The following is an 18439-nucleotide window of genomic DNA, read 5'->3' as shown; positions in this document are numbered from 1 at the left end:
AAGTAGAAGAGAAAACCTTTGGCAGTTCACCAAAGACTAAAAGGAAAAGAAAGCAGTGCATTTAAAAACATGGGAACTGCTGTGTGGATTTGGGTTTTCTCGGGGTTTTGCTGTTACCTGCTGTTGTTTGAGTGCCTGTAAAATACAGAAGTAGGCTCCTTTGGAGATCAGGTTTCTCTCCCCTCCTTTCTCTGGCAGGAATGGCTGGGGTATTTGGTTATTCAGATGGGAAATGGACAGCCTCAAGCACAGCAACTCTTTTCTTTCAAGACCATCAGTGCGAGCCCTGCGCAACGCAGCTGTGTTTGGGAGCTTTCCATCAGCTCTCCTTTAACCAAAGATCAGGAGCTGGGGCTTGGCAGCTTCCCCGTGCTCTCAGCCTGTTGTGACAGGGTGGATGATCGCTGTGCCTCCAGGACTGCTGCCACTGCTGCTCCTTCACTGTAGGAAGCTGAGGGGAGGACAACTTGCGATGTCCTTGTGCAGCAAAGTGCTGCCACCTGCATTGTTGTTGCCAGAACCACCGCATGACACCTGTGCCGCTAAACCTGGGCAAGGCCAACGAGTAAATGTTTCTAGCAGCTCGCTAATCTGAGGATTTTGAGAGACCTTAAGGCCAGGCAGACACGGCAGAGCATTCCCAAACAGTTTCCTAAAGAGGCTTTGAAGACACTTTTACCTGAAAGCTATTTCAGGTCTTAAATGACCTGGTTTGACCTGCTGCTGGCAGGAAGTACGGATTTTGTATATTTTGCCATGTGAACTCATCTCTTCCTGGCATCTGCCAGCTGCTGACATTGTTTATTGGTCTTCTTTGGTTTGAATTTTATGGCTGTTAATTTTGAAAGAGGCTTTTATCCTTGGTTTAAAAGGTTGGACAGCTCAATTTCACCGAAGAACTATGTTTTTCATAATCGAGTATCCATTTGCTCAGTAACTGGAAGATAAATCAGTGTCTGTAAGCAGCAAAGCAAAGCAAAGCTTCCCAGGTTTTGTCCTGGCAGTCTCCTGCAGCCGGTAGAGGAGGTGCCAGTTGTCTCTGCCTCGGGTGCTGTGACTTTGCAAGCAGCTTTGCCAGCTTCTGGTGTCTGGATGTGAGTCCGATGGCCTTTTTCTTTGTTGTTCCTGAGAGCTTTCTGAATAGAAATCGAACTGCTTAGGGGAAAAGAGAGGAGAGCTGCACATCCTATTGGCAGGATGGCACAATCCCTTGGACTTCTCACTCGATCATTGCTTTCCCTACATCCATTTTTCCCCATTAGTGACTGTTACTGGGATTAAGCTTTACTCCCCAGTAAACCACATCCTTGACAATTTTTGAAAGTTCTGTGTAATGAAGCTTAAAAAATCTAAATATTTTCATGCAATGCATTTTATCCTGAAGTCAGAAACAGCGTTTGCAGTTATTTTCAACCATAATCCTTAACAGCTCTGCTTAGTTCACCACCTGGACTTACCAATGAGATGCATTAAAAGAACAAGCACATGCTGGCAGTCGGATACCTGTGTGCAATGCTGGCCATCTGAAGGCAGCTTTAATAGTCCAGCCTTCCCTCTGTGCCTGCTTATAGCGTAAGCCTGAGCTGATTGAGCAGCTGAGTGGCAGCTGCTGGGCATTTGATTACTAGGCAATAAAGGGGATGCAGGTTTATTCCCTGTAGTAACCTCTGCAGTGCCTGCTATTTATGCAATGTCAGTTTAAGATGCTAGACTAAGAAATTTCAGTGAGTAACATTGAGTGAAATCTGACTCCTGTGTGATGATTTCTTTCCTGATGCTCTTAAAAATGTTCACTGAGTATGAATTTATTATTAGTATGAATTTATGTGAACTTTAGGGCATATCCTGATAGTAGGGCTTCTCTTTTTCAGTTTGGAGTATCAGTTTGGTGAAGGCTGCGCCTCGGCATGGAAGCAGAGGATTGACAATGGAAATTCTTGGTAAAGGCAGCTCCTGAAATAGGTTTATGTGATCCTGATCCCTCACTTACCAACGTCCTTGTCTTAGACTGGTTCATGCTTGAGCAATCAGCATCCGCTTGCCATCTGTCAGAATTTCCTTTCTTTATCCTTTGCTGGAAGTGCTTTAGTAAAAGATTTGGAGGGAGGATTAGAGAATCCAGAATTTCCTGCCGAGGTCAGTTTTACGTGGAGGTTCTGCAGGGTCTCTGTGCAGCCTCTTTTTTTTTCTTGAGGCAACCTGGGTAGATCCTTCTCCATCCTAGAGGCAGTGTGGGTTTGTAACCACTGAAGTGCAGTTCTGGCTTAGAGCCGTGTCTCTCTGAGGACAGAGATGAGATGCATGGCTTCACTCTGCACAGAACACGCTCCCGAGTGTCTTCTGGACTCCGCAGTAATTTAATATCATTGGAATTTGTGGGACAGGAATGGCTGCAGTCCTCGAATGGCTGTTATAATTAAAATTGTTATTAAAGGCAATATTGCAGTGATGAAATTTGTCTCCAGGGTATTGCTGAAACACACCAATAACGTTGGTTGTTGCGCAGTATTTGGAGCAAAACATGTCAAATTAGATTACCGCCCGCGATGTGTTGGCTCGGGACAGCTCGTTCCTCCATCGCCCTTCTGTGCTGCTGGTCAGCAGCGTGGTTCAGGACAAGGTCAGAATTTTTGTGAGGCCAAGGGCAGGAGGCAGTTGTGGTGGGTTGTCTCCAGCATTTCAGTGGAACGGGACGTGGAGTTCCTTGCGTGGGGATTAAAAAAAAGACGGTCTCTGTTTCTGCTTGTTCACCTACACAGTAGATACAGGAAAGTGGTTCCATACCTGATATGAATTATCCATTCCTGGGAGATGGCTCAGAAGCTAATATTTTGGGTGCTCGCATGTTTTCTGCCTCTGGAATTGTCTTTAACATCAGATAAAGAACCCCTGCCTATCAAGAAAGGGTCTGTGGTGGTACTTGGGGATGCTGAGAGAGAACTTCAGACTGTAGGATATAAAAGCAGCAGGGAAATAAAGAAAGGTCAGCACCTGTGAGAGAATGGTAAACACGCAGGGTTGGTGATGTTCTGTAGGTAACTTTCTTGTGGGTTTCCGAAACGTTTGGTGGAATGGCTCTGCTTGCTTGCAGCTAATGCTTTGCAGGCCGGTTTGTCAGTAAATTGGCACGGACGTGAGCATAGGTGGAGTTTGGGCTGTGCTTGCCGGGTGCTTAAGGACAGAGGGCTGCAGTTAGAAGGCAATTTGATCTGCTAAAAGGCAATTTGATCCCGTCCGTGTTTATAAGTGATATTAAGGAAACCCAGCTTTCTTTTCGTGGTCTCTAGCCACAAATTTACCTAAAGTGACAGCTAACGTGAGAGTTGTTGAGATGGGGCAGGGCTGCTCTTAGGATTATACGAGTATAAGAAAGGAAAAGGGGGAGAGAAAGAAGTGTGTTTTTATTGCTTTGTCTCCAGGTTTCGTTAAGACATCTTTGCTAAATTGTTAGGAAAGTATTCGAGGAAATACAGGGCACATAGCACGTGGTAGCTCAGCTGTTTCAGATGGGATACACAAATCCATGCTGGTTCTTGAAACCAGTCTATAGCAGTTTATCCCTTTTTAAGGCATGACCAGTGCAATAAAATGAACACTGGTAAGCATTTCTTTTCACTGAGCTTCCTAGCCTTCTTTCATTGTTGTCTTCCATAACAACTGATGGTGTTTAAAGAATAAAAACAACACTGAAACAAACAACAACAAAAAAACCCTCAACCATTCAAAAAATTGTCTTCATCTTCTCTCCTACAGAGCTACAATCAGGATAATGAAAACGATGAGAGGAATATGTGTAAATAGTTTTTCCCTCTTTTTAAACACCCAGGTGGGAGATCTGGTAACAAGTTAAGAAAGGTAAAAGACTTAGGCTTTTGATGGATCAGTAAACAGTGAGTTCAGGCATAAGCTTTTTATCCTTCTGAGTCTCTACCTTCTCTCTGGAGGCATTAGATGGGAGATAAATAAGGTGGTGTGAGGTCAGCCCTGCTGCTGGTAGGCTCCCCGCCCCTTCCCTGTAGTAGGGCTGCTGAACTTTTCACTCCGTCTGGGACCCACTAAGCCTGGCGGGAGGAGCTGGGCGGTTAAGGGTATGGATTGCAGCACCTCTGCAGTCACCTAGCAAAGCGAATTGCACCCCAGGGACCAAACCAAACGTGTCCGAGGGCTTTGGTGGCTCGGTAACTTATAAAAAGCTTTTTGGTAAGGAACTAGGAGCAGCAGAGAAGCTACTGTAACGTTATGGGAATTGGGAGCTGCTTTAACAGGACGTCAGACCCCCTGTTCACTATCACGTAGGTAATTTTTTTTTCTTCCTTAAGATAAATTGGTGTGTATGCCTGTGATGCAGAGGGCAGGGAAGATAAAGGTCTGTGTTATCCTGGGAACAGGCTAGCCACAGCGCTGTTGGTCTAATCTGCTTTGCTTTTCAGAAAGTGAGTGAGGCAGTGCAGCCTGCAGCTTAGTTATGAAATGTGCTGAACTCCTGAGGGCTTTGGGCTCGGAGGCTGCCTGAGCCACTCCTTACATGCAGGTAATGCCCACGGGCATCGACTTGGAGTTAGAGGGACACCAGGCAGCCAAAAGGCAGCGTCCCTCTCCCCCTGACGTGATGTCAGGCTTCCTAGAGGAGTTACAGGCTTTGTTCTTGTCCCTCTGTTTCCCCCTCTCTCAGAACCTATTTTAGAGGTAAGTTTTTGTTGTGTGAAACCTGTATTAACTGACCTGGGTGTTCATCATGGGGAAATGGTAAAAAATACCTTGATGGTATTTTTTGCAAGGCTCCCCCTGCTCTGCGTAGGCAGTGGGGTGAAGTTACTAAAGCCAGACTGGGATAACTTTGGCTTGCAGATGTTGCACCTTCTGCTGTAGAAAGCTGGTAAGTGCTTATGGATAAAAATATTAGTTTGCATGCGTTCACAGCAGTCATAGTTGGTCCTCAGCGAGCATCTTTGTCCTAATATAATTAGCAGCTTGTGCATCCCATAGAACGTGTGGGGAAATATTTCTTCTTTGGAGCTGCTGGGTTATATTTTTGCTTTACGCAGCCCCCTCAGAGCTCTTGAAGTTCTTAAATGACGTTCTTTCTTCGATTCGCTGCTGAGTGTGCTGTGTGCAAGTGAGCAAGTGTAGTTATTTGGGATTTTTGTGTTCAGCTTTCAGCGAGGTGACGTTCTGGTGTCCCACACCGTGAGAGAGAAGCCCCACCACAGTTGTGCCGCTCGTGTGCAGATGTCTGTCTCCGTGGACTTTCACTGACATCTGCCTCTCCTCATGCTTGCACAGCAGCCTCTATCCCCAATTATCTGCATCCCACAGTTGAGGGAAGGCCAGAGCTTTATAAAGCTCAGTGTGGGTCTCACAAATTTTGATAATGTTTGAAGAAAAGCCTGGATCCTTCTTAGTCCAGTATATTATTCACTAGTTGTCTTTCTGTAAGTATTCTGACCTTTCTGGGAGACCAGCTTTTAGGACCAATGTCCCCGTTCAGATACTTTATTGTTTTCTAGCATGTTTTATGTGCTTTTCAGAATTCAAGCCATGCTTTTGTCTAAGTATGGCACACTTGGTCCTGATACGATGGACCTCGGTTGGAAGAGAGCTTTATGAAGTGATCGGTAATAATAAATTTGTTTCCTGATTTTGTTTTTCAGAGTCGTCGTGAGTCCCCGACAGAATCTGACTCGTATCACATTAAAAGGGACTTTCCAGGGGGCTAAAGTAGTTCGCGGCCCAGACTGGGAATGGGGTAACCAAGATGGTAAGCTGCTTCTCAGACTTCCTGTAAAAGACCATTCCATTTTTTTCTATCTTCCTTTTTGCTACATTGCTGGTTGAAAATGTGTGTGCTGAGCTGCAGCTTTGAGGGAAGCTGTTCGGATGCTGCAGGTTGCTGGTTTTTAAATATTTGTTCTCTTGTATCTGTTTAGAAACATACCTGTGACATAGACTCTATGCATTCATTCAGGGTGTGGGAGGGAAGTTTTGCTGCTCCTATTTCATAAATGTGAAAGCTCATGGGAACCATCCTGGCAGATCTTTTATAGACCTGTAAGTGTACAGCATGTTACAGGACAATAAAGACCTGTCCTCTCCTGAAGACGCTTCTGTTCGTGGTGGGAGTTAAGGTTTGTCTGACGTGTGGTATTCCTTTTTCCTTTGGAGTTCTTTGGAATTACCCTTATTTGGGCACTTAAGAGCAGTGAAGAGGAATAGTCTAGGTTTGACGTGGAGCACTGATGAAGGACTATGTGCTGTGGTTACTGGAGAATGACTTCTGCTTTCTGTATGAACTGCAACTTCAGGATGAAAATGCAGAGACAAAAAAGCATTTTCTAGACCTGATGTCACAACTAACTCACTGATAGGAATTCTGTGTAGTGCTGCAGGGATAAGGAAACTTTACGGTCCATTTCTATTCCAGAGCCTTATAGCTTCTTTTTTCCCTTAATAATTACAACTAAAGTTGTAAGTCCAGAGGTTCCCCATTTGGTGTTGACCCCACAATTTATTGCAGCTCTGGGTTCAGTGGAGGACGTGGCTGCTTGCAGGTTTGAGAGCAAAAGCAGCTTATGCTCAGTCCAGCTTAGCCATCCTTTTGAGATCAGATCAACATTTACATGTCTGAGACTGGCGTTGCGTACGACAGTGACGTGAAAGCAGCGGTAGGTGCAAAACAAGTGTGAGAAGCTAAGGCCAGGTGCTCAGCTCTTCTCTCCTCAAACTGCCTCGTCTTTCCGTGGTGGAGCTGCTCCCTTCCACTGCTGTTTGCTCTTCAGCACTTCCCTTCCTGGTAGCACTAACATCAGCTCTGTTTCCATTTAAGGAGGCAACATGGAAGCAGTGGTAATACAGAACCTTGCAAACTCTGTCACAGCGTCCAGGGGAGCGTGGGTGTTAATTACGTGCTCCTGTGCCTGCTAACAGCAGTGGCATCTACTTGATAAAGCTGATTGTGTGGTCTTGCTTTTATTTGCCTGGGGCTTTTAGTATTCCTGATGCCCTTTGTAAAAAAGAGCACTGAGTGCAAAATGTACCAAGTGACCAGACTTCTTGTTCAGCTGTGCTGAGCGTTGACCCTCACAACTCTTCAATCATTTAAATCTTTTCATTGTATGCACATTTTTCCTTTTGTTGTATACATATTTTTTTCATTGTATACATATTTTTCCTGAGCCCAAACACCGTGGAAGTGGATGCTAACGCTCTCCTTAGGAAAAAGCACCTGGACAGGGAGGGGGAGTTACAGTAAAGCAATAAGGATTACACTAGTTTGTATTGTCATTTTTTAGATCCTGTGCAGTTAGATGAGGAAGTAAACTCCTTTAAGTTGGTAATTTCCAAAGCTTTGCAGGCAATCAGAACCTCACTGGCAACCCGGTGAGACAGATGCTGCAGAAAGAGGGAGGCAAGCTGCAAATTCAGACTGTGTCACTATATTCGGTGCATTTGTATACAAATCTAAAATCTCCACTTTCTGGACTGTTTCAGTGGTGTTCTTCTCTGCTTTGTGCAGGTAAAGTACCCAATGTTCTTCCACCTCACCAGTGCTAGGTTGAGGTTGGGCAGATTTTCCAACGCTGCTGTGTTTTTACTTTGCCACAGTGTGGTGCCATGACACAGTGTGCTGCCTAGCTGGGCAGTGTTTCTGTAGACCAGGAGAAATGGCACTTGCACTGTTACAGAGTTCAGCTTTTTCATGTTTATTCCAAAGCAAAGGGCTGCCTGGCTTTCAGTCAGCTTCGCGTGGAAATTCTCTGCGTCGATCAAATTCAGTTGCCCTGTAGTTTAATTTCTCTAATTAAAAAGTGAGTGAGATTGTTTGCACCTTATACAGATGGAGCGTGTAAAGCCTATGATAGGGCACCACAGAAATCCTTCCTGGCAGCAACTTCTCCCTCAGGATTTCATCTATCAGCTATTGACTTTCAGCTCTGGGCCTGCTCATCTGTGGTGAATCGTTGAACAGACATGTTTTCTCCTTGTTTTTGACTTTGTTAAGAAAAATGTTGCTTAATTTTTGTCTCAGGTGAGTTCCTGTGTGTTGGTCTCTGTGAAAATACAAGGCGGACGCTTTCTCCCCTCTCTTTCCATCAGGTGGTGAAGGTAAAACTGGACGTGTGGTCGATATTCGCGGCTGGGATGTAGAGACTGGACGCAGCGTGGCCAGCGTTACGTGGGCTGATGGCACCACAAACGTCTACCGAGTTGGACACAAGGGAAAAGTGGACTTGAAATGTACTGTGGAGGCATCTGGTGGCTTTTACTACAAAGAGCATCTCCCCAAGTTAGGTGCGTAAGCATGAGAAACTGTGACTTGAAAACAAGTCTGCGTGAATACATTGCTTTATAGTTGGTAAAAACAGTTTGGGCTTTTAGTGGTTAGATCGTGTAAGGCCATCAGATACCCACAGCTGTATCCCAAGAGAGAGATCTGCCAAGGCAGCTTCTTGGTGCTGCAGGTGCGTGAAACTCCCCGAGGAATGCCTGTGGTGTGTGTTGTTAGAAGTACCTCATGTTTCATCCATACCATGATCCAGTTAGAGTCAAATCCTTTTGATCTCTCTGTGTATGCTGCCCCACAGAGTGAGTACAGTGTATCCACGAGTAGAATTCCCCTGTTCTGCATCAATTAAGCCTTATGCTGATTTGCTGCCCTTGTTACAAAGGCAAGCACAACACAAAGCTGCTTATTGCGTCCTCCATGTGTGTGGGTGGTGTCATCCCTTTAGGAAAGCCAGCTGAACTGCAGAGGAAGGAAAGCACAGACAGGCATCCGTTCCAGCACGGGGACAAGGTGAAATGCCTCCTGGACATCGACATCTTGCGGGAGATGCAGGAGGGCCATGGGGGCTGGAATCCTAAAATGGCTGAGGTATGCTGCTGCTCCTTCTCATTCTCTCAGCACTGCAGAAGTAACCACGGGCTAGGAAGTTGCCTGAATGTCTTTGTGTAGAATGTTCCCTTCTATGTTTATATTGTGGTAGGCAAATCACAAGTAGAAATCCTTTATTGATAGGACAGGAGTCGGATTTTTACGTTCAGATAAATCTGGGGGTGTATGAGAATACCTTGCAGAGCCCTGCAGAATTTCTAAGACTCTGAGATGGGTCAAAAGAGTAGCTTCAGCATCTTGGAAGCCAGTACAAAAAAAAAAAAAGTCTTAAAAAAAAAAAAAAAAAGAAAGATTGTAGTAATCTGTGCTCACCTTTATCATTTGGAAAGAGGAGGACAGTTTCTGCTGCATTCTCAGGCATTTTTACAGTTTGTATACCAATTGCTGTCCTGCCTCCCGTATGCTACTCCTTTAAGGGAGCTTCTTAAGCCTCTTTCCCTCCTTTTGCAGAAAAATGACTGCATCTCATTTAAAGCAGATTTGGGATTAAGCAATGTGATTCATTTAGGGGTTTTCCCCTGCTTTTTCTTCCCCTCTGTCAAAAGTTCATTGGCCAGACAGGGACTGTGCACAGAATCACGGACAGAGGGGACGTGAGGGTCCAGTTCAACAGTGAAACCCGCTGGACTTTCCATCCTGGAGCTCTGACCAAGGTACGTACTGACCAGGGAGCTTGGCCAGAACTAGAAATGCTGCAGCTGGCAATTGAGCCTGCTGTGGTAGGACACAAGGGGTCTCAAGCAAGTGCCAAAGAAATAAACTGCTGCTGTGAAAGCAGCGGTACTAGGCAGAGTAGTGCAGGCACTCAGAGCTGAAACAGGTAGCTGCAGACTGGGGGAGTTGGGCTACTAGGAGGTCCAGTTGTGTGAACCTTTAGATTTTAAATGTTGGAAGTTCTTAAGGTAGATTCTTTCTTAATTTCTGTTCCCTTGATAAGAAGGGTAACAAGTGACCTACAACAACTCATCCTCCTGCTGCCTTTCATCTGTGACAAACCTTCGTCCACAACATTTCCACTTGATTTCTTTTTCTTCCTTATATCTTCATTTTGTTCTGCTTCTTGCATCTTTCTCTTGCTTCTCTCTGGATGACCTGAGCCTTTAATCCATCTCTTCTAACTTTGCATTTCTAAAGCTGATCGCTGTGGCCTTCTCCAGAGGGTCATGGTCTTGAAATGGGGGCTATTAGAAATGGGGCTAATAGGTATAGAAGGAGCTGCTGGAAGACTACAAAATTCTGAAAGAATTGAACACCAGGGCAAAAAATCTCCAGCCAACACCAATGGATGGTCCAGTGTCAGACTGTTCTGTGCAGAATTGGTCTCCTTAAGAAGTGGGTTTTGAGAGTGCCCCTTTCTGAGCTCAGTGAGCAGAGGGAGCATCTGGCAAAGCTTCAGAAAGAAATTGGAGCTTTTCCTGTTTTAAATAAAATGGATTTAACTACCTTATTAAAATGAATTAAAGTCTCCAGGTACGGGGAGGGGATAGACCAAGGAAAGTTCCAAGTACTTCATGATATTATTATTTATGAATGGTTTGAAGAAAAAGAAGAAAATTGTTCTGTCCCAAGCTATTTCCCTTTTAAATGTGTGCTTGGCTTAAGACAGCAATACTGGAGCCCTTGGGCTGTGTTTGTTTTGCAGTGCATTGATTTCAGATTTCTTGGGAACTGTACTTAGGTTTTGTAATGCCTTGGTTTTTGCGTGGATGGGTTTTGTGTCTGGTGTTTGGTTGGGATTGCTGAGGGTGGGGGTGGGAACTGATCGCTTTTTTTTTTTTTTTTTTTTTTGGCTTCATCCCCCAAAAAGCTTATGACTTTTTTTTTCTTGTAGCTCAACACCTTTTGGGTTGGTGATGTTGTCCGAGTGATAGATGATATGGAAACAGTGAAGCGATTCCAACCTGGTCATGGGGAGTGGACAGATGAAATGGCACCTGTGAGTGCGCGTCAGTTCCAGGACAGTCCAGTAACTTCCTGAGTTTTCCTCAGCAATTAGGAATGGTGACTGGGCTTGCACGGCCCTCCAGCATTCCTGCTGGTCAGTGAGAGCACAGACCCTGCTGGGACTGCTGAGGCCTTGCAAAGAAACGTTGCCTAGTGCTATTGCTGATACAATCCTATTGCAGAACCCAAAGCAAAGCGGGTAGGTGGGGAATCTGGCAAAGAATTTGACTACCAGTAAGTCAGATGAGAGGTTTCACTAACCGAGGTAAATGAGTCCTCTTAAGCTCTTCCCTGTTCTCTGGAATGAGACAAGAAAAGTGCTTGAGTGGGAAAATGGTCTGATCGGACCAGGAACAATTAAATGCATAGAGGAAACCTTCCCTAACCCCAATTTTCAGTTCTCTTAGGGTTCTGCGGGCTAAGTTTTGTTGTGTCACCAGCTTTCTTTGTAGATATTTGTACTATGTCTGGGAAACCCTTCTTATATAAAGCCAGTAATAGCGAAAGTGCTGAGAACCCTCTGGTGTCCTCCAAGTGGGGGCTGTCTGCGCGCGTGTCACTGCTTAGTGCTTCTTTTCACACAGCAGGAGTGCCGCCTGCGAAACCTCTCTTAGAAGCGTTGCGTTGGTTCTGAGATGAGAAGCCTGCTGTTTAACCTTTTAAAAATCCTTTTTCTTTCCATTGCAGACCCTAGGGCACATTGGCAAAGTGATCAAGGTGTATGGGGATGGAGACTTACGAGTGTCGGTTGGGGAGCAGTCCTGGACGTTTAACCCAGCTTGCCTGACAGCCTACCAGAGAGACGAGGAAGCAAATCTCATGACAACGGAGAATGCAAAGGAATCTAAAAGTGAGACAGTGAGAATGAGGGTGTCTGGGCTGGCAGGGGTTGAGAAATGTTTGCTCTGGTTGTAACAACAGCAGCACGCTTTGGACAGTGCTAAACTCCATCTGCCTGTTCTTCCCTGGATGGAGCTCCAAAATCAAGCTTTGTCTTTTTGGGGAAGCAAAGCTGGGCCTAACAGGAAAATACAGAGCTCTGTACTTGGGACTGCTAGCCATAGTACTGCCCTAGGTTCAGTTATTTCTGCCCAGATCTGTCTCAATTTCCTGTTCTATCCTGCTGCGTTTCCTGTAGGAGGATAATAATTCGTGAATGCTTGAAATATTCCCAGGTCTTTATGTGGATGTGCTGTCAAACCAAGGAGTGTTTTCCTCAGTCCACTCTGAAGTTGGACTTGGGACCTTATGATGTGTAGAGGGGATTCTGCCTGCTTTGTACATCTGCTCCTAAAATTGCTTGTAGCCTCACTAGTTTCCATTGTAGGTTAGGAACATGTGGGAGAGAGAACAGACTTGATGATTCTGTTTGTTTTGCCACGCAGATAGGTCATAAACTGTTTCCTCAATTTAGACTCCAGGGAGAAGTTGCATACAAGCCCAAGCTTTTTAATTTTGCCCTGCCCTGTAGAACCTCTGTCCATTCAAACATTCAAAAACCTGTGGCTGGAGGGCAGGCCTGAAAGGAGCTGTATTCTTGCCAACAGCATCTTCCCAAACTCTCATTCCTCTTCAGATTATTTGCCTTTTGGTGATAATTCTTCTGTGTTCGTCTTCTGAATCGTGGTCTCTTTTGTCTTTTGGGTCCTCAAAACATAAAGCCAGAGTTCTGTGTAAGCTACAAATCTGTAAAGCTCTGTTTGAGCTAAGAGGTATTGCAGGTGTACAGTGATTCTTCAGCTGTGCTGTGCCAACTATACACATGCTCTCTGGGGCTGTTAACCCGTTGCTGTTTCTCATTCCCCTGCAGGCACTTTGATTACCGTACTGGAGAAGCTGTTGTCGCAGAAGACGGAGTCAGACCACGCGGGGTGTCTTGTTATTTGGGCAGCGCTCAACAACGCAGTTAAAGTCCGGGAACTCCTTCAGAAGTACCCAGACAAGGCAAGTTCTGGAAGCATCCTGAATGGTTACTCTTTGTTGTGCTTTAAAATACTATCATCAAATCTTGTGATTGAGTAGGGAGAAAGAAGGGAGAGAAATGATTTTTTCAGACCTTGTATTAGCTAATTTTGCTGCAATTTAGGATTAAATATGTAAATTAAATGTGAATATTGGATGGCTTCAGAGCGTGGCATTGAAGCTGACCTGGAGCTTTGTCCCTACAGTGTGTTTCCAAAGCTGGCTTTTGCTAGATTTCCTGTATGGGTACTGTACCTGTAGAATTAGGGAAACTTGTATTCATGTATATATACATTTGAAAACAGTACCAGGATGTCCAAGAATCTAGCCCCTTTTTGAAAGGAAAGCCACAGGTTATGCCTGACTGAATGCATCTGTCCTTACATAACCTTGCTAAATAAATTGTTGGAAATAGGAAAGAGAAAAGCTGACCAGATCCAGCGCTGTGCAAGTCTGCAGAGTCTTATCTCCAGTCTGACTGGAGTAGGGAACTGGGATGGATTTGCTGCTGAGAAATTTGTTTGCAGAGTGCTGCTGTGAGGATCGCATCAACTCAAGTCACTCTTTCCAGCTGACTGCAGGTTCCAGCCCTTTCAGTGAGGGGTCTAAGGTTTGAAAGCAGGTTTAAAAAGGAGAAGTGGGAAATGAAGTATTTCAGCAGTGTCCTTGGAAACCAGTGGTAGCAAAACTCAAGTTTTATTGAGGCTGTGTCTGCAGGCAGGAGCAAGCAGATGGCTGAAAGGACTGATTCTGAGCCCCTTGAAGCTGCTGTAATGGATTGTTTTCTGGTACTTGCTGTAGTTCCTTATGTAAAAAGATAAAGGGAGCTCTGGAGATGGGAGAAACAGCCAAACATCTGTGTTTGTTATCAGATAAGTAAGCGCCAAGAGTTAGGAATACATTGCTGTTAGCTTTATTAGATTTCTATTTTATATTCTATTAAAATATTTCTAATAATGAATTAGCACTTCTGTAAGAGTATTACACACAGCAAGAGTGTTATATACTTTGTAGTGCAAATTAGGCTTGCTTGCCTAGGGCTTTCCAACTTACCAGCATTGTCTGTCTTGTGTAAATGGCAGAATAATGCAATGGCCTCTAACGCCTCCTTGCCTGAATGACTCACCCATCATCGAGTGAATTGAAGTCTTGCCTGTCCTGCTCTCCTGACGGCTGCACAGAACCAGCTGCAGGGGAAACAAACTTTGTTCTGCTTGCCAGTCAGTTGAGGTTTTGCCAGCTCCTTCATCTCTTCTCTTTAACCTCCTGCTGATTTCAGTAGCTTCCTTTCCTTTTTTGTCTTGCATTTCCTACAGCCTTCTCTTTGTTCTTCAGTCCCTTTAGTTCTCGAGAAATGTCATTGTAGCACCTCAGCACTAATTTACCCTCCTGCCAGTGTGCCCAGTGAAGTACCTGGAGTAACACAGAACAGTGGGGGCTTGGCATCCAAATCTTGGCAAAGCTAATTTGATCTCCTCATGCATTTTCCTATTAGGAAAGGAATTGTTGGCAGAGGTATCAAGAAGTATTCTGCTTGCAGGCATAGAGGAATTTGGCATCAGAGCTGCAAACAGAGCCCTGGCTTCCAGCTCTTTTCTCCCTTCTCGACTAAATGTGCAATCCCCTTCCCTGTTAGGAATATTTTGGGACAAGGTCAGCCTTGTAGTTGATGTACATAAAGCAGAGGCGTCAAGGCACAGATTCTGCGTAGCATTTCTGAGCATACCACAGTTCTGCAGCTGGTGGCTTTCATCCTGCTGAGGCCGGAACTCAAGGCAAGGTCTTTCCCTAACTAAGCGAGCTGTTTGCTGTGTCTTTGTCCTTCCTGTAGGTTGACAGCAAGAATCAGGGCAGAACCGCTCTGCAGATCGCCTCCTATCAGGGGTATCTGGATGTGGTCAAGATTTTGCTGCAGGCACATGCCACTGTCAACCTAAGGGATGAAGAGGGGGATACAGCACTGCACTACGCAGCTTTTGGGTATGAGATCTTTTCTTGCTATCCCTGAGACAGGACCTAAAGGGCTGCAAAAGGACATTTCTAGGTGTAAATGGACTGTCTGTGTGCAGAGCATGTGGGAGAAGCTGAGGAGGGAGGGTTTTTCTCTTTTGCCTTGTTAGAAATTGGCCTGTGATCTAAAAAGGACTACAGGTGAGTTTCTCAGTATGCTGACTTAGTGTCCACACCTAGGTCAGTTTCTATGCTGTAAAATTTGGGGGGAATCGGAACAAGTGATAAGAGCATTTGGTGATTGGAGTTTTAGTGGTTGGAATTAGTTTGGTGGCTTGCTTTTGGTAGTGCACGTGTTTTCCAGAGCAACGTAAAAGGTTGAATTTCATTGTTAGCTCCCAGGGAAGAATTCTTCATTATCATGAGTGGGAGATTCCTGTTGATTTAAAACAGAGCAGATTCTAGAGTACAAGTTAGGAAGATTTATTTATTTTTTAAGTACTAAGAGGAGATGGGGTCAGGCTGGGAGGATGCAAAAAAATTAAAACAAACAATTTCTGTAGGCTTGCAAGAAGCGAAAAATCTATTGTCTGTCCAGCATTGAATCTAACTTGTCTTATTCCTTGCCTTTAAATCAGAAACCAAGCTGAAGTTGCCCGCGTGCTTATTAGTAAAGGAGCCAACGGAGACCTGCTAAACAATGCAAAGTGCACAGCACTCTATGTTGCTGTCAGTCAAGGATTCGCAGAGGTGGTGCAGGCCCTCTGCGAGCTCAACTGTGATGTCAACCTCCCAGTAAGTTCGGGGGTTTGAGGGATTTGGGTTTTGGTGTTGTTTTTTTCTTTTGTGGTGGGGGGTTGCTTCTCTTAGCATCATGCATCATTTGTTGCTTAGCAGAATTTGAAGGTAGGTCTCTTAAAATGCTGTGAGGTGCACCAGAGAAGTATTCATTTACATTTTGTACTCTGAAATTCCAGTTTGGGGTCTACCCCTTCATCACTGCGAGTCTGCTTAGTTCAGTCCAGTAGCAACTGTTGTGCTGGACTCCTCCTTCCAGTGAGAGCTGACCTGCTGCTAACGTGTGGTGTTGTATTCTGCTTTGGTATCCTCTTACAGGATTCCCAGGGAGACACCCCCTTGCATTATGCTATCACTGCAGATTACAAAGTCATCATTGAGATTCTCACTGAAGTACCCAACATCGATTTCACTGTCCAGAACTGCCAAGGCTTCAACCTGCTCCACTATTCTGCTCTAAAAGGCAACAAGCTGTAAGTGAACGAACATCAGTATGTGTTCCTGGGGAACACACAGCTTGGCTAGGTGGTCTGGGGCTAGATGGTGATAAAGTCTTGCTTGAATGCTTCTTAAGAAGCTGTGAACCCTAGCTGGTTAGCACCCAGCTGAGCTGGGGGAACTGACTTACCTATAAGGCACTTAGAGCAGAGAATTTGCTACATTTGCTATGTGTTCTTTTGGGGAAAAAAAAAAGATCTCACGAATCTGAGTGTTTTTCTTCCTTTTCCTTGCTTCTCTAGTTCTTAATTCTTATGCTAATGTGTTAATTCTCTGCAGAAATGGTTACTCAGCAAGGAAGAAGGGAAAGGCTGAGATCATCTAACTCGTTACATCCAATTTGAGATATTTTTAGCAATGCAAGTAGTGCAAAGCACTAGTACAGACAGGCTGTGCGACTTTTCTGCAGCAAGCTTCCTGGCAGTGTGTGCAATATTTGAAGGCAGCAGAGTGGTATAATGCTCTGCCTCATTAAAGCTGCTAGCAAAAGTCTGTTAGAAAATGTTGTTCCAATACTGGAGAGACAAAGGCAGAATTTGCCCTGAATTGTGTGCAAGTGTAGCAATACCAGAAAGGAGCGTGGTTCTCTGTGATGATTATGCTGACAAAATCATCAGTAAATGTGTAATTGTTTTATTCTTGTAATTGTCTGCAAGATAGTGGGAGCACTCCGCATCGCGTTTGACAGCTCATAGTGCTGCCTGTTTAAAATTGAGGAACCTAAGAGGCAGACCTGTCTCTTCTGCATTGTTTTCCTTCCCACTAAAGTAATTCTTCTGTCTCTGGTTTACCTCCAATGTTCTAGAGCCATAAAGAAGATTCTAGCAAGAGCTCGACAGTTAGTTGACTCCAAAAAGGAAGATGGCTTCACTGCCCTGCACCTTGCTGCTCTCAATAATCACAAAGAAGTGGCAGAAATTCTCATCAAAGAGGTAAGAAACAAAATAAAGCCACCATCAAAACTCTTAGCTCTCCCATCCTCCAAATCCCACGTTTCCTCCGAAGTTTTGCTGAATTAATGCTGTGTGTGATGCAGAGGTGTGTGGGTCATATGGCCAAAATACAGAGAGCTAGATCATACAGCACTCTCTTGGAGATATCTTTATTTCTGTCCTGCAGATGGACTTGAGACTCAGGGCTTTAGCAAGTACCATAACTGCAGCGCTCTTCTTCAGCCAAACTCAGCAGCGATAGCTCTTTTTGTTTGATGCAATTCTTCTCTTCAAGGGTCGCTGTGATGTCAACCTCAAGAACAACCGAAATCAAACCCCTTTGCACCTGGCTGTCATCCAGGGACACGTAGGGATGGTGCAACTGCTGGTCAGCGAAGGCAGTGATGTCAATGCTGAAGACGAGGATGGGGACACGGCCATGCACATTGCCTTGGAACGACAGCAGCTGATGTCAGTCATGATGGAGAAGCGTGAAGGGGAGATGGGGTTATCCCTTCTTTCCACGGTGAGCTGGGAACTGGAGAAATTCCAGCACCAAGGGCAGGAGAATGCATGGTGATGATGGTGTGGCTGCAGATAGTGGGATCTAAGGGGGCAAAGGATGGCAATGAAATTGTGCAAAGCCCATCTAGCTAAACATGAAGCAAACCTTAATGCTTTTGGGAAAACAGTGAATAAATCTGCTGAGAATATGCTTGGTTTTATAGCACAAAACTTTGCATAGTCAGACACCAATTCATCCTGTATCCTCCCATTTTTTTATTAGCATTGTGTGGTGCTTTCTCGACATGGGAAAGATCATAAATCTGCTCACAGAGCCGAGAGCCTTTGGGTTTAATTCCTGCCCCAGAACCACAGCAATTCATTTCTATCTGATGGCGTAGAAAATATGAGGCTAGCTAACCACAAACACCCCAGTTACCTGCAAAAGTACTGCAGAATGTGAAAGATGAGACGTATTATATATGATGAAGGCTGTGTTGCTATAAAGCCTGAACTGGATTTCACCATGTTGCTCCATATTCATGGAAATATGAATATATCCATATATATGGATATATGAATATATATATATACACTTTTTCCATCTTTCACTGCAGAGCAAAAGCAAATTATACAACGCTAGACTTTTTTTGCAAGATTTGTCAATTTGCAAAAGCACAAGTGCAGTGGAAAAACTGCTTTTCAGCATTTCTGCTACCTCTCAGGGATAGACTTTGTATGTGTACCATGGCTGATGACATTCAGAAGAGCAGAATTTCTTCCTCAGCCTGAACATGGGTCATTTCAGGATAGGCCTTAGATCTAGAAGTCAGTGCATGATATGCAAGTATTGGAAGCTTAATCTGTCTTTTTGGCCAAGATATTAGATTAGGTTTTCAAAATGTTTTGTCATCCATATAAATACCAACATGTGCATGCACCAAATTTGCAGTGCAAG

At 44.6% G+C, this 18439-nt stretch overlaps 1 protein-coding gene across 3 annotated transcripts in view; it reads left to right on the top strand.

The window, feature by feature from the left end:
* Positions 1-18439, top strand: part of MIB2 (MIB E3 ubiquitin protein ligase 2) — a 40436-nt gene that overhangs the window by 15529 nt on the left and 6468 nt on the right. Inside the window, exons 5-16 of one of the 3 annotated variants that reach the window (XM_084300119.1) lie at positions 5652-5758; positions 8095-8289; positions 8730-8872; positions 9439-9546; positions 10725-10829; positions 11525-11687; positions 12648-12781; positions 14631-14779; positions 15388-15544; positions 15866-16020; positions 16851-16977; positions 17273-17503. In XM_084300119.1, the coding sequence (XP_084156245.1) occupies positions 5652-5758; positions 8095-8289; positions 8730-8872; positions 9439-9546; positions 10725-10829; positions 11525-11687; positions 12648-12781; positions 14631-14779; positions 15388-15544; positions 15866-16020; positions 16851-16977; positions 17273-17503 (1774 nt within the window). The remainder of the gene's footprint in view (positions 1-5651; positions 5759-8094; positions 8290-8729; positions 8873-9438; positions 9547-10724; positions 10830-11524; positions 11688-12647; positions 12782-14630; positions 14780-15387; positions 15545-15865; positions 16021-16850; positions 16978-17272; positions 17504-18439) is intronic. The other 2 variants (XM_084300120.1, XM_084300121.1) reach the window with 2 other exon arrangements.

Source organism: Netta rufina, assembly GCF_964035555.1.
Source record: "Netta rufina genome assembly, chromosome: 22".
Taxonomy (NCBI): domain Eukaryota; kingdom Metazoa; phylum Chordata; class Aves; order Anseriformes; family Anatidae; genus Netta; species Netta rufina.
The sequence above is the reverse complement of the archived record's forward strand: the minus strand, read 5'-3'. Positions and strand labels throughout refer to the sequence as shown.